Raw genomic sequence first — 13004 nt, 5'->3', positions numbered from 1 at the left:
CCAGAAAGTCAAACAGTGAAGGGGTCACCAGCAGAGGCAAAGAAAACACAACAAATCAGGCACTGGCTTTTAAAGTGCCATCTGGAAGTGACATACATCATTTCCACCAACATTTAATTGGCGAAAGCATGTCAGTCATATGACACACACAATGTGAAGAGGTTAGGAAAGGGGCCATCCTCTCTGTACCTGAGAGGAGACCAGGCAATCTGGAGGAAAAAAAACCAATGACTCTCCCATCTGGGGGACAGAGGGTGTCACATCACGTCTGATTTTGTAGGTGTTACAGGGATTCTGATTCTATTCTGAAGGATGGGAAACTACTGCAGGCTTCTGAGCAGAGAAGAAACATGATGTAACATTTCAAAGGGATCATTCTGGCTGCCCTGTTGAGAAAGGACCACAGAAAAGTGAAAGAGTTACGAGGAGGCTAGTTAGGGAATCCAGGGAGAGATAATGGTGGCCTGAATAAAGAGTGACATTGGTGGAGGTGGGGAGTAGTAGTTGGATTCTGGGTATATTTTAAAGGAAGAACCAACAGGATGGATGGCAGTGTGGAATATTACAAAATGACAATGGTCTGACGTGACTGAAGTTTTTAAGAGAAGGTTAAAAAAGAAAAATAAGTCTATCGTCTGGGTGCTGGTGATCTCCTAAGTACCAGTGTTTGGTAGATGAAGGTTCAGCAGTGTACACTGACAGCAGAGTACCCTGACACAGAACCTAGACTGGTCCTGAAACAAAGGGGAAGCATCCAACAAGCAGGAGCGATGGCAGTGTCCACGTGCTAGTAGGATAAGCAAGATGAGTGGTTTGAGTGGAGTGCTAGTGAGAAGAGCCTGAGGGAAGGGCGACACAAGAGAGCGTGGGAAGGAGGAAGTAGACACCAAATACGGATGACTGATTATAAGTTTTTCTCTAAAGGGAAGCAGAGAAGGGGGTGAGAGCTGATGGATCATGTGGGTTCAGGAGAGGGTCAATTCATTTTTAAGTTGCAAGATATTATAGCATGTGCACATGCTGATGGGAATGACCCAGTAGAGAAAAAAAGTCCTTAAGGAGACAAGAGGGAATGGAATCCAGCACTCAAGTAATGGAGTGAAACAAGGACAGTTCATTTATTATAATGATTATAATAATTGTAATCCATTATAATTCCAATACGTTGGTAGACCTCATGAGGAGAACATGTTAAAGTTCTCTTTTGATTCCAATATTTACGTCACTTAAGAAACAGGAGAATTACAAGTCTGCTCAAGGGAATGACTGTAATGGCAGAACCTAAAATCCAAGTGGTGAGGGAGGGCTGAGTACCGGTGGTGAGTAGGGCCACCTACTGGCCTTCCTTGGTAGCCCAGCTGGTAAAGAATCTGCCTGCAATATAGGAGACCCTGGTTCAATTCCTGGGTCGGGAAGATGTCTGGAGAAGGGCATGGCGACCCATTCCAGTATTCTTACCTGGCGACCCATTCCAGTATTCTTGCCTGGAGAATCCCATGGACAGAGGCACCTGGCAGGCTACAGCCCATGTGGCTGCGAAGAGTCGGACACAACTGGACTAAAGACAGCACAGCACAGGGCCACAGGAGACTCGAGGTCTCATGGAGTTTGAAAACTATGGCAGGGCACAGAGGAAGTGAGTGGGGAGGAGAAGGAGGATAAGAGCAGCATTTCTGAGATTTGGGGAAGGTGTACTTTTCTGGGTATGATAAATTCTAGGAAGTGACTATAGCAGGTCATGAGCGGTAGGGAGAGCAAGACACTAAGGGATCAGATAGCGCAGACACTGAGTTGACAGGAATAATGGTGTATACTAGTACAGCGGTGACAGCAAGAGATCTGTAGATGACCAGGTTAATTGGATGGCATGTGCTTCTAAAGCAGTGAGAAACCCTGGGCAGAAAGGGCAGCGAGGTGCAAGCAGGACACCTACCCCAGCTCCAGGCCCAGAGGTCCCCTGGTCTGTCTACAGAGGAGGCAGAATGCTGAGAAGGCAGCTGGGTTCAGCCAGAGCCAGGGGCTACCTGATGAAAAGAAACAAAATGTCCTTCAGAAACTTTTCCCTGACACTAAATTCTACCAGAGTGCCATATGGATCCCCCATGAAGGGGCAGAAAAATAACAAAAAGAATAATGATTTAAATGACAATTTTAAGATTAATAGTGGTATGAGAACTAATTTTTATTAAGGACTTAAAATGAACCAAACTCCATGCTCTTTCTCCCCACGGTACCTCTTCAATGAGGTGATCTGCCCTTAAATATTTTTCAATGTCCTTATTTTACTGCAGGACTTTTCTAGTCATGACACCTGGGGATGTAGACAGCAGCAGAGAAATATTTCCATATGCTTAAAGTAATAACCAAGATTTACATAGAACTTGATTTTCCTTGCTTTTATGATCTGTATGAAGGAGAATGGTTTACATTGAACATGAAAAATACCTAACACCCCCAGGCTTAAATTTCAGTTTCCATGGCATTGGCCTACTCAAGGTTGAGCTGCTTGTGCAGAGTTTTAGGTATCAAGCTCCAAACAGGGGCCACCTGGATCAAGGCTGTATACTGGGATCATTTATGTGGTAGGTCACACTGTGTTCCCCCCCAAAAGAACTGTGCTGTGCACATCTAAGGGGAGGAAGTCCCTCAAAAGCTAGAGAGAAAACAGGCAGAACAAACAATACACATCTAGTGAAATGAAACTTCTGGAGGGAACAGATAAATATGTGAAAAAAGTTAAAGCCTCTAGAGATATCAAATATAGCATGTGATATGTGCTAAGTTGCCTCAGACTCTGTGTGACCCCATGGACTGTAGCCCTCCAGGCTCCTCTGTCCATGGGATTCTCCAGGAAAGAATACTGACGTGGGTTGCCATGCCCTTCTCCAAGGGATTTTCCCAACTTAGGGACTGAATCCAGGTTTGTTTCGTCTCCTGCATTGGCAGACAGTTCTTTACCAAATACAGCATGCTGCTGCTAAGTCGCTTCAGTCATGTCCGACTCTGTGCGACACCACAGACGGCAGCCCACCAGGCTCCTCTGTCCCTGGGATTCTCCAGGCAATAATACTGGAGTGGGTTGCCATTTCCTTCTCCAATGCATGCATGCATGCTAAGTCGCTTCAGTTGTGTCCGACTCTGTGCGACCCCATGGACAGCAGCCCACCAGGCTCCTCTGTCCACGGAATTCTCTAGGCATACACATACACAATTTTCCAAAGCTAAAAAAAATCCATGATTTTAAAACTAAACATTTCAATAAAGTACAGCACATTTTGGTGACTCTGGTTATACCTTGGAAGATAATGTCCAAGGAAAACTCAAAATACACAGGCAAAATATAAAGAGATGGAAAACATGTGAGAAAGGAAGCTTAACATGTTTATCACAGGAACTCCAGAAGCAAAAAAAAGGAAGTTGTTTAAGGTAAAAAACACTAAAACAAAATAGTTGAGGAAATAATAAGTAAATAATGGATGAAAGAGTACCTGAGCTGGAGGAAAAAATGATTTCTATAATTATTATATATTCTAAATAATAGTTATTATAATTATTATTACTGTTGAGGTCCAAGGCAGGATGCCCCAAAATATGCTTTAATGGCATATTGATTATTTTCAATTAAAAGTTACTTGAGAAACAGCAGGTAAAAATAAATGATATTAAAAAGAAAATACACTCTGACCCACTTCTCTCCCCCTGAAAGCAGGAACTTCATCTCCCAAGTGAAGGTACCTTCCCTCTACCAGGAGGATAGAAAGCATCTTTATCACCAGAGTTAGGGAATTCAAGGCTGGATAAATGAGAAAGCTGGATAAACAAACTGTTACTTCTTCACTAGTCTGCCACCCCAAGCACAAACCCCTTTGTTTTGTTAAATCTTCACAAGTGTTTGTTTGTCTAAAAATAATATATAAATAGCCTGCTTCCATCACTTCAGGGGTCCCACTTCTATGAGACTTTCATGCATACAAATGAAAATGTTTTTTCTCCTGTTAATCTGTCTTGTGTCAATTTAATTATTAGATCAGTCAAAAGAACTCAAGGGGGGATAGCGAGGTAATTTCTCCCTCCCTGACATTACCACAGCAGAAGTTAACACTCAGGTACTTCCTATATGCTAGGTGTTGTTCTGCTGCTGCTGCTAAGTTGCTTCAGTCGTGTCCAACTCTGCGACCCCATAGACGGCAGCCCACCAGGCCTCCCCTTCCCTGGGATTCTCCAGGCAAGAATACTGGAGTGGGTTGCCATTTCCTTCTCCAATGCATGAAAGTGAAAAGTGAAAGCGAAGTCACTCAGTCGTGTCCGACTCTTAGCGACCCCATGGACTGTAGCCTACCAGGCTCCTCCATCCATGGGATTTTCCAGGCAAGAGTACTGGAGTGGGGTGCCATTGCCTTCTCTGAGGTGTTGTTCTAATCCCTTGATAAATGCTAATTCACTTCGTCCTCACATGGTCCTATGAGATGACTATTTTCATCTTGGAAGTGAGAAACCGAGGCACAGAGATGTTAAGTATCTTACATAAAGTTTCCCAGCCTGTAAGTGGTGGAGTTGGAAAGGGAGGGAACTCAGGGAGTTGGACTCACTTAGTTCTGGGCTGAATAGAAAAGATACTTACACAAGTACATCTGGTAATATCCCTGAGATTAGAGGATTAAAAAGAAAACTCTCAGAAGCTTGCAAACAAAAAGAACAAGATAGCTATCAAGGAAAAGAAAAATCATAGCGGCAGGAATTCCTCCCCTAAAACACTAGAAGTGAAAGGATAATGGAACAGCATCTATAGACCTCTGAGAGAAAAGGACTGCAACTCAAGAATCTCATACCAAGCCAAAGGGGGATACCCAGAGGACAGGAAGAAGTGTAAGGAGATACAGGAATCCAGAGAGTATATTATTCAAATACCAAGTTTGAGGAAAGTACCAAGAAAAGACTATCCAACAAATAAAGCAGAGACCTCAAAGAGAGAAAGATAAAGTGAAGAAGAAAGGTGAGAAGCAATGCACCTCACACTATACCTTTGTGTGTTTATATAGAAATACATGTTACACATATTGCATCTTAATCATTACGGATAGGTTGTGTAATATAAGTGCAGTATAAGAACTTTTGAAAACAGGAGGGATATACTTGGAAATTTTGATGCATAATAAATAATTTAGTAAATAATTTAGTTCAAGCTAGTAGTTGGGAGTGGAAGAGGGTAAACATGTTTCAAAGGTCTCACTGTAGGCAGGAGTAAAGGTGGGACAGAAGAAGAGAAAAAGTCCCCTGGAGGTCTCATGACAAGGAGGAGCGGACAGGGGAGGAAGTTCAGAGTGTAGGTGGTAAAAACTGTGCTGGCAAAGAAAAGAGTTGATGTCTCGTTTTAAAGAGTCAAGTCCCATGTGTTTAATTAAGAGAGCTGGGAGAGGGAGCCATGAATGGAATAGAACACCGAGTAAAATCTAACCTCAGGGAAAACAATGAGATGATTCACTTGATGAAACTAGCAAAAATAAAGAGAGTAAACTGCAAGAAGTTGCAAAGTAAATCTGTCATAACTGGTGTATCTATCATAATACTGTACTGAATTCTCTCACTGAAAGAGCCTATCATTGTGGGATAAAGACAGAGTTCTGTGTTTATAAAAAATACACACTGAAAACAAAGTTGAAAACAAAGCAGAACTACAAAGGAAAATGCAAAGAAAAAAAAGAGTGGAACTACTAATAATACATGGTGAAATTTAAGTTTAAACTTACAAATCAACATAATGAAAACTAATAACAATAAAAAGGAACCCTTCACAATGAGGCAGTAGCAGTCATAAATGAGTATAAACCAAACTACAGAACAAACTACAGAATGAGATAACAATGAATAAAAATGCAAAATCTTGAAAAATATAATCTAATAAATTTCAAAATACCTCTTTCAGTACTGAGCAGACAGTAAAATAGCAAATAAAAGATACAGAGGCCATCTCTTGACTAGAAAATAAAATTATTTTTTTATGTTCATGGAGCATTTACAAAAACTGATCAAGATCTTGGTTAAATTTTAAGAAGTAGATGTTGTAGAGGCCACATGACTGTGACAAAACAATTAGAAATAATAAAATGTAGTTATCTTTTGACTCAGCATTTTCATAGCCAAAATACTCCTAGAAGTTTGACAACAGCCTATCTCTGCAGTTCGTAAGTGTAATGGCAAGAAAAAAAAAAAAAACAGAATAAAAAAGGTTAAAAGAAACAAAGAGAAAAGAAAGCAACCATCAATAAGAGGCTATGTAAATTAATTATGGAAAGGACCTTGGTATTCAATTAAAAGGGACAAGAATAGGTTCCTTACCTTAATTTCTGCGAGGGAGGCCATTGCCCAGGCTATGGTAGATCTCAATCCTGCTGTCTTGATGTAAGCTCTGCAGGATAAAGGAACCCTAAAGTAAAACAACACCCAATGTTACTGTATGTTAATAGGATACAAACAAAAATAACGAACCCGTTCATACCTGTACATCATGCACTGAAGTATTCCCTAAGTTAGAGGGTATACAACTTTTTTATTAATACAAAATTACCTTCTCTAACTGGCACCTTGTCTAACCAGCCAGTGTGGTATTTCAGAAAGGAAAATTTTTTAAATTCTGCAAATTTAAACCCTTATGTGTTTAACTTTAAAAAATTTAATCACATGAGGGTAGTCTTTCTAATTTTATATGCTTCCCTGACTTCCCACGTAGAATAGACCTTTTTTTACTGATCCAGAGTCATCAAGAGGAGTAAACTGCACTGTGGTACAGATGCAGTATAGGAAGCATGGCTGAATGGATGCTAACCCTTAAAGAATTTCTAAAAGGCCCCTTTTGTAAGTTTGCCTTTTGCTCATTTGCATCTTTCTCTAAAGTTGGACTGAAGCTTGACACTGCATTGTCTAAAATAATTTATTGAATGAAATGCTGAAGCGGAGGACTCCCCCATGAGTTCACTGGTCTCCATTATGTATCACTTCATACTTTATCTTCTACCCCATCATTGCTAATATTGGTGTTTCCAGATGTGATACAGATTTTCAAAATATTATTTCTATGTTTCTGGTGCATTTCCTTGCAAACAACATTTCCTTGGAAATTTCAATGCACTTATCTATTTTATGTACACAATTTATTGGTAAGACATGATGTATGATTTCAAAAATCAGAGCTTGGTTGTTTTGCGGTTAGGCCTGTTCCAAAGCCACTAAGAGGGCTCTTCTACTAACATTACACAAAGCTACAGTGTTTTCCAAACCCTATTTCCTTTCAACATTTTCTGCTCTTTAAGTTATCTTGTTTTGTCTGTATTTATTGCAAGCCTCTGAAGATCTTCGAGTTAGATGAGGTATGTCTTTTAAATAAAACTGTAATTGTGTATTTACTATTATTATGAAGAAGCCTGCATGATAAAACTATGAGAGGTTGTTTTTGTTAAAAAGGTTTTACAGGAAATAAAATTTCATACTGTAAATAGTACTATATCCAGAGATTTGGAATCTGGGATATAAACTTTGTGGGTAGAAGAATTATAAAATAATTTGATCAACGAATCTTGCTTCAGCAGGCTAAGTGCAGCAATTATTTCGCTACAAAACACATTAGGTAAAACCAAAACTGAGAAATTACTTTCATTCGAGACACACACACATACAAATAGAATTGGTATGGATAACTGTCTTTGTCCATATATATTACAAAGTCCTTTTCTACGCATCCAGAATTTATATAGAACCTTTGCAATTTTTGACTATTGTGTGCATACTTTTGCTAATAGAGGTTTTATTTCATGGGAGCTAACTCTATTAATATGTGACAAAAGGGAACCCATTCTTATTTTGCTTGGACAAAAACTAATCTGCTACTACTTCAACAAAAGGGCCTCATTATATCAGTAAAATAAAATTATTCAGGGAAAAGAAGTGTTCAGAAATAAAGTCTTGGAAAATAAAAATAATTCTCTACTTTCATAGAACCTGGCTAATGTGTTTACTTGGAGTTTTAGCTGGCTTTTACCCCATACAAAAATAAATGTGGCTTTTGATCCTCTTGTCCTCATATATGAATCTCTTCTTTATTCTCTTACACACCATCTATCACCAAGTTGAAGACATTCTCATCTCCATCTCTAGCCTAGATCAGTCCCCTGAATCCCAGATCTTCATCTTCAAATGTGTGTTTGGACACCTTTTACCTGGAAGTATTGCAAAACTTACAGATATAAAATAAGCATACTCTCCTTTCCCTGTATTTCATATCTCCATACATTTCTTCATTTTCTTAGGCCATTTCCGATCTACAATATATAGGGTATCCTTATCTACATCTCCAGCCAAGACTTGTCACCTCCAGAGCTGTAACTTTAAATGTCTACTTGGACATGCTTCACTGAACACACAACTACTTCCCTTCCCCATATTTTATATCTCAGTGACTGACATCAGTGTCTCTCAGCTGCCAAAATCAGGTATCTGGAAATTATTCTAGACTCCTCAGGTTTTTCTTGAAATCATGATCTCCGTTTTATTATCCCCAATTCAGCCTTAGTTCAGTTCTTCATCATTCATTGCCTGAACAATCATAGGAGTAAAACCCCCCTTTTCCTTTTTATTTCTCTTCTACTTTAAAATATAATTTCCTTGGTAATTTTTCAAAAATCAAGAATCAAATCACATCACTCTCCCGCTTCAAATTCTTACTGCCTTTATAATAAAATCTGAGTAGTTTAACCCGGCTTATAAGACCCTTTATGACTTATTTCTAGTCCTCAGTCTCCTTTTCTACCACTCTCCCTATGCGCCCCCTGTCCCATCTGCACCAAAAGTACTTGCTGTGGCCCATACACTTCAAGCTTCCTCACACCTCCATGCCTCTGCGCAGGCAATTCCTTGCTTGTAAGATCCTTTCCTTCCCTTGTTTATTATTTTCCATTTGAGTGATACATCAAGTGACACTCCTCTGTGTTCTTTAATTTAAAAAAACTTTAAAAACTTACTATTTAATTTTTGGCTATGCGGGGTGGGTCTTCATTGCTGTGTGCAGGCTTTCTCTAGTTGTGGAGAGTTGGGGCTACTCTTTGTTGGGGTTAGAGGGTTCTAGGGACATGGGCTCAGTAGTTGCGGTGTATGGGCCATGGCATGTGGGATCTTCCTGACCCAGGGATTGAACCCACATCTCCCGCACTGCAGGAGGTCGCCTGCATTGCAGGTGAATTCTTTGCTGCAGAGCCACCAGGGAAGCCCAAGTACTCATTAGATTCAAATTAATTGAATGAATGAATTTTACTCTGATAAATATTTCTTCCCTTCCCTCCCTAGTTGTTGATCTGTTTAAAAAAAAAAAAAAAAAAAGAACAGCTAAAATTTATTCACCATGTACTGTATCTTAAAAATGGTTGCCTCATTTTCAACATGTGTTATCTCATTTAATCCCAATCACAAAGCTAGAAAGCCATCCTTTCCCTGATTTTATAGCAGAGGAATGTGATAACATGCCCAAATTTGCAGGGTTAGGTGGAACTGAAGTCCACGGTTCTTATTCACTATGCTGTACTGTTAACAGATGGTGTGCACAGCGTGGCACAGCTGGATACAGTTAATACCTATGGAGCTACTCATATCAAACAGTCCTTCACAGCAAAGAAAGAAGAGCTCCATTGTGAACAATGTCTTTAGGAACAAGTGAGATACACATTTTTATGCATCCCTTAAACTTCATGGCTGCTCTATGCTCTGTTCCATTACTTCTGACTTTCTTCTCTTGTCAGGGTCACCAGCGGGCAATGTGTGACCTCCAGGATCACTTCTCTTGTCCACGTCTATCTGCTGTTCAATTCTTCACAGCACCCCCTTGCCTCACACAACAGTGAATTGTTTTTTAAGCCAATACACATTGTGACTGCTTCCATCCTTTGCTGAGGTAGACAAACAAGACTAATCATGGAGCATCCAACATAGGCTTATTTTCAGCCACTGATCATTCAGGGTCTGAGCCTTAATTTTCAGATACATACCTTTTGTTTGTCAACTTTTAGGTTAAATTACTGGTTATTATTGAGATGCTATAAGCATGACTTCTTGAGGGTATTTAGCAAGCATTAAATAAAATTGTATACCTTTTAAAAACACTCATATAAGAACTTTCATATAAAATATATGTTAATAATAAAAGCATGAAATTTAGCATTTTTATATATAGTTGTTATTTGGTGCCAAAAAATCTAAATACATGTGTGCCTCATCAGTCAGCCCTGTGTGTGGGGGCGTGCATGCATGCTACGTTGACTGCATCACATCCGATTCTTTGCAACCCCATGGACTGTAGCCCTCCAGGCTCCTCTGTCCATGGGATTCTCCAGGCAAGAACACTGGAGTGGGCTGCCATGTCCTCCTCCAGGGGGTCTTCCCCACCCAGGGATCGAACCTGCATCTCCTGCAGCTACTGCATTGCAGGCAGATTCTTTACTGCTGAGCCACCAGGGAAGCCCCTCAGTCAGCCCTGCAAGGGATGAAATATCCCTTTATAAATCAATATTCTAGATACTTAAACTCATCTAAAATGGGCCAAAGTGTTAAAGAATGTTTACCTTTTTTATGAATCCTTCTAAAATATATATTTACTCTCTTACTAGTCTTCCTGACCCTTGTCATGGTGACTATCAGTAACTATACTAAGGTTGAAATATGGCCATTTTTTGATTCCCCCCTTTCTTGTCAACTGTTATAAAATTTAAAAACACCCAGGGAGGCAAAATTGCTAAAACAAAAAAAGAAAAAAGAAAGTCAATCGGTTTTACAAATATTCTGCAGGGGTTAGGGCCTGGCACTCCAAAAGGCACTGAGGTAGGGAAGCCTGGACACCTTGTAGGTGTAGATGTAAAACAGTGGGTTAGGTTTGGTCTGGGAGAGTTGGGAGGGTACTGGAGTAGGTGGGGGCCAAGGGAAGCCAACAGGGCCTTGAGGCATGTGATGACCTCGTGTGTGTGAAAGTGACTACTGGCACATGATTTTTGTAATCTCAAGGCTAGTGGGGCCTACCCTATACCTAGCACACAGCAAGAACTCAATCAGTCAGCATTTCTTGAACATCTACAATGTCCTCAGCACCATGCTAATCAACTGCAATGGTGCACCATTTGATAAAACTGTTACAATGACCTTAAGTATTCTTTTTTACATCCTGATCCAGGCTTATGCATGCACAAATGTGAGCTTAGGGTCAATGGGATCTTTCCATAGGATTTTTATGATTTAAAAAATATTCCATACCTAGAATCACCTAGAGAAAAGATATCTAAGTCACTTTATACTATGTAAACATGGCTCTGCATATAAAATGTTTTGAAGATGCCAACAATATTTACATGCTCCCAAGAAACTGCAAATCACTATTTCCATCATCCAACCGTCCATTCCTTCCCAAAGCTCTGAGAAAGTACTTGCTATACGATAAGCATTCAATAAATAGTTCTGAATAAGAAAGAGAATCAACTGCATTTATTATTGTATAGCACCCAACATAACTAGGGAGAAAACCTGAAGAAGATTTTAAAAATTGGAATTACTCTCCAACAAAAAAAAACTGCAGTAAAATGTGAAGTATGTTCAAGGTGAACTGTGATGTATTTTCTATTTTAATGAAAAATCCAAGAGGCCAATGGACTAAAACTTAGTTTAAATGTGGGCCCGTGAAAATAGTTTAATACAAAAAATACATATAATTTTCAGTGTGAAACATGTAATCAGTCGATTATTGTGATGAAACCTTTTACAACTCTAACCAGTCCAATCAGGATCCAGTAAGTTCCATGCAAATACTTTACTGGCTCAAGCAAAGAACGCAAAGGCTTTGATTTAAGCTCCCTCTGATATATCAGCGTTTCATACTATGAATAAAAACACAAAGTTTTTAGTTTTACAAACTCTCCTAAGGCACAAACCTGAAGCTTAGAAATAATACCTACCTGAACACAGGAATTCCCAGCACAGAGTAAATGTCGCTTAGATGTATAAAGATCTGAAAGAACAAATATTGAAGTTAGAATGGACCAGGTAATGCATTACCCAACGAGTGACAATTTGAAAGCTTCCATTTTGAACCTATACAACCTATATTTTCATAAGAAATTCCAAGGCCTCTTCATATCTGAAAAAATGTTCCATAGTATTTTTTATCGAGCAGAGGCAAAGTAAATTTTAAGTACATCTCATAGAAAAATTCTGAAGTCAATTTAGTAAACAACTTATATTGAGAATCACATTATGAAGAACTCAAGATCACTTTTCTTTACAGCGATTCGTTGAATTACCCTAACTAAATTAGAGTTTTAAGCATTTTAGGTTAAAGACAACTGCCTAAATCTACCCTAATTCTAGCCTCAAGTAAGACTTGATACCATGGTTAACAGAAAACCTGCTTAAGGCAAATATACTGTAGCAAGAGCGACCTTTCACTCTCTATTATTTATAGCGAGTGTCTTTTTTTTCTTTTTTAAATTTTTATTGGGGTATAGTTAATCCACAAGCTGTGCTACTTTCAGGTATACAGCAAAGTACATCAGTTATATGAAGAGTTTATTCCTTTCTCTCATCTTTCTTCTGTTATTTTCCCTCCAGTTTTATCGAGAAATAATTGACATACATCACTGTCTACGTTTAAGGCATACAGCATGAAGGTTTGATTCATATATCTTGCGAAATGATTATCACAATAGGTTCAACTAACATCCATCTTCTCATGTAGATAAAAAGAAAAGCAAAAAAGGGAAAAAAAAATTTCCTCACCATGAGGACTCTTAGGATTTACTCTTCACAACCTTCCTATACCACACAACAGTGTTAGCTATAGTCCTCATGTTAGGTCATGATGAGAATTTCAATGTCTCAAGTTGAAATTAGTAGTCCACATCAATTTTAAAAGAATCTTACTCCTTTAGCCTGATAAGGTTTATGGAATATTCTAACTCTGCTGTTTGACCTCAACAACATTT

The 13004-nt window shown here is 39.1% G+C and overlaps 2 protein-coding genes across 7 annotated transcripts in view; one reads left to right on the top strand and one right to left on the bottom strand.

The window, feature by feature from the left end:
- Positions 1 to 13004, top strand: part of TMEM178A (transmembrane protein 178A) — a 474083-nt gene that overhangs the window by 158604 nt on the left and 302475 nt on the right. The window lies entirely within an intron of this gene.
- The window catches only part of THUMPD2 (THUMP domain 2 tRNA and snRNA guanosine methyltransferase), a 39564-nt gene that overhangs the window by 16883 nt on the left and 9677 nt on the right, over positions 1 to 13004 (bottom strand). For all 6 annotated transcript variants that reach the window (XR_014051557.1, XR_014051556.1, XR_014051558.1 and 3 more), the window contains exons 5-6: positions 11979 to 12031; positions 6337 to 6424 (exon numbers count right to left, since the gene is read on the bottom strand). Coding sequence is in view for 3 of the 6 variants with exons in the window: in XM_081483200.1 (XP_081339326.1) it covers positions 6337 to 6424; positions 11979 to 12031 (141 nt within the window). In the remaining 3 variants the exon portion in view is untranslated. The remainder of the gene's footprint in view (positions 1 to 6336; positions 6425 to 11978; positions 12032 to 13004) is intronic.

This window comes from Giraffa tippelskirchi, chromosome 4 (genome assembly GCF_054371585.1).
Source record: "Giraffa tippelskirchi isolate mGirTip1 chromosome 4, T2T-mGirTip1v1.2.pri, whole genome shotgun sequence".
NCBI classification, from domain to species: Eukaryota; Metazoa; Chordata; class Mammalia; order Artiodactyla; family Giraffidae; genus Giraffa; species Giraffa tippelskirchi.
This window is presented reverse-complemented; position numbering and strand designations above follow the sequence as displayed.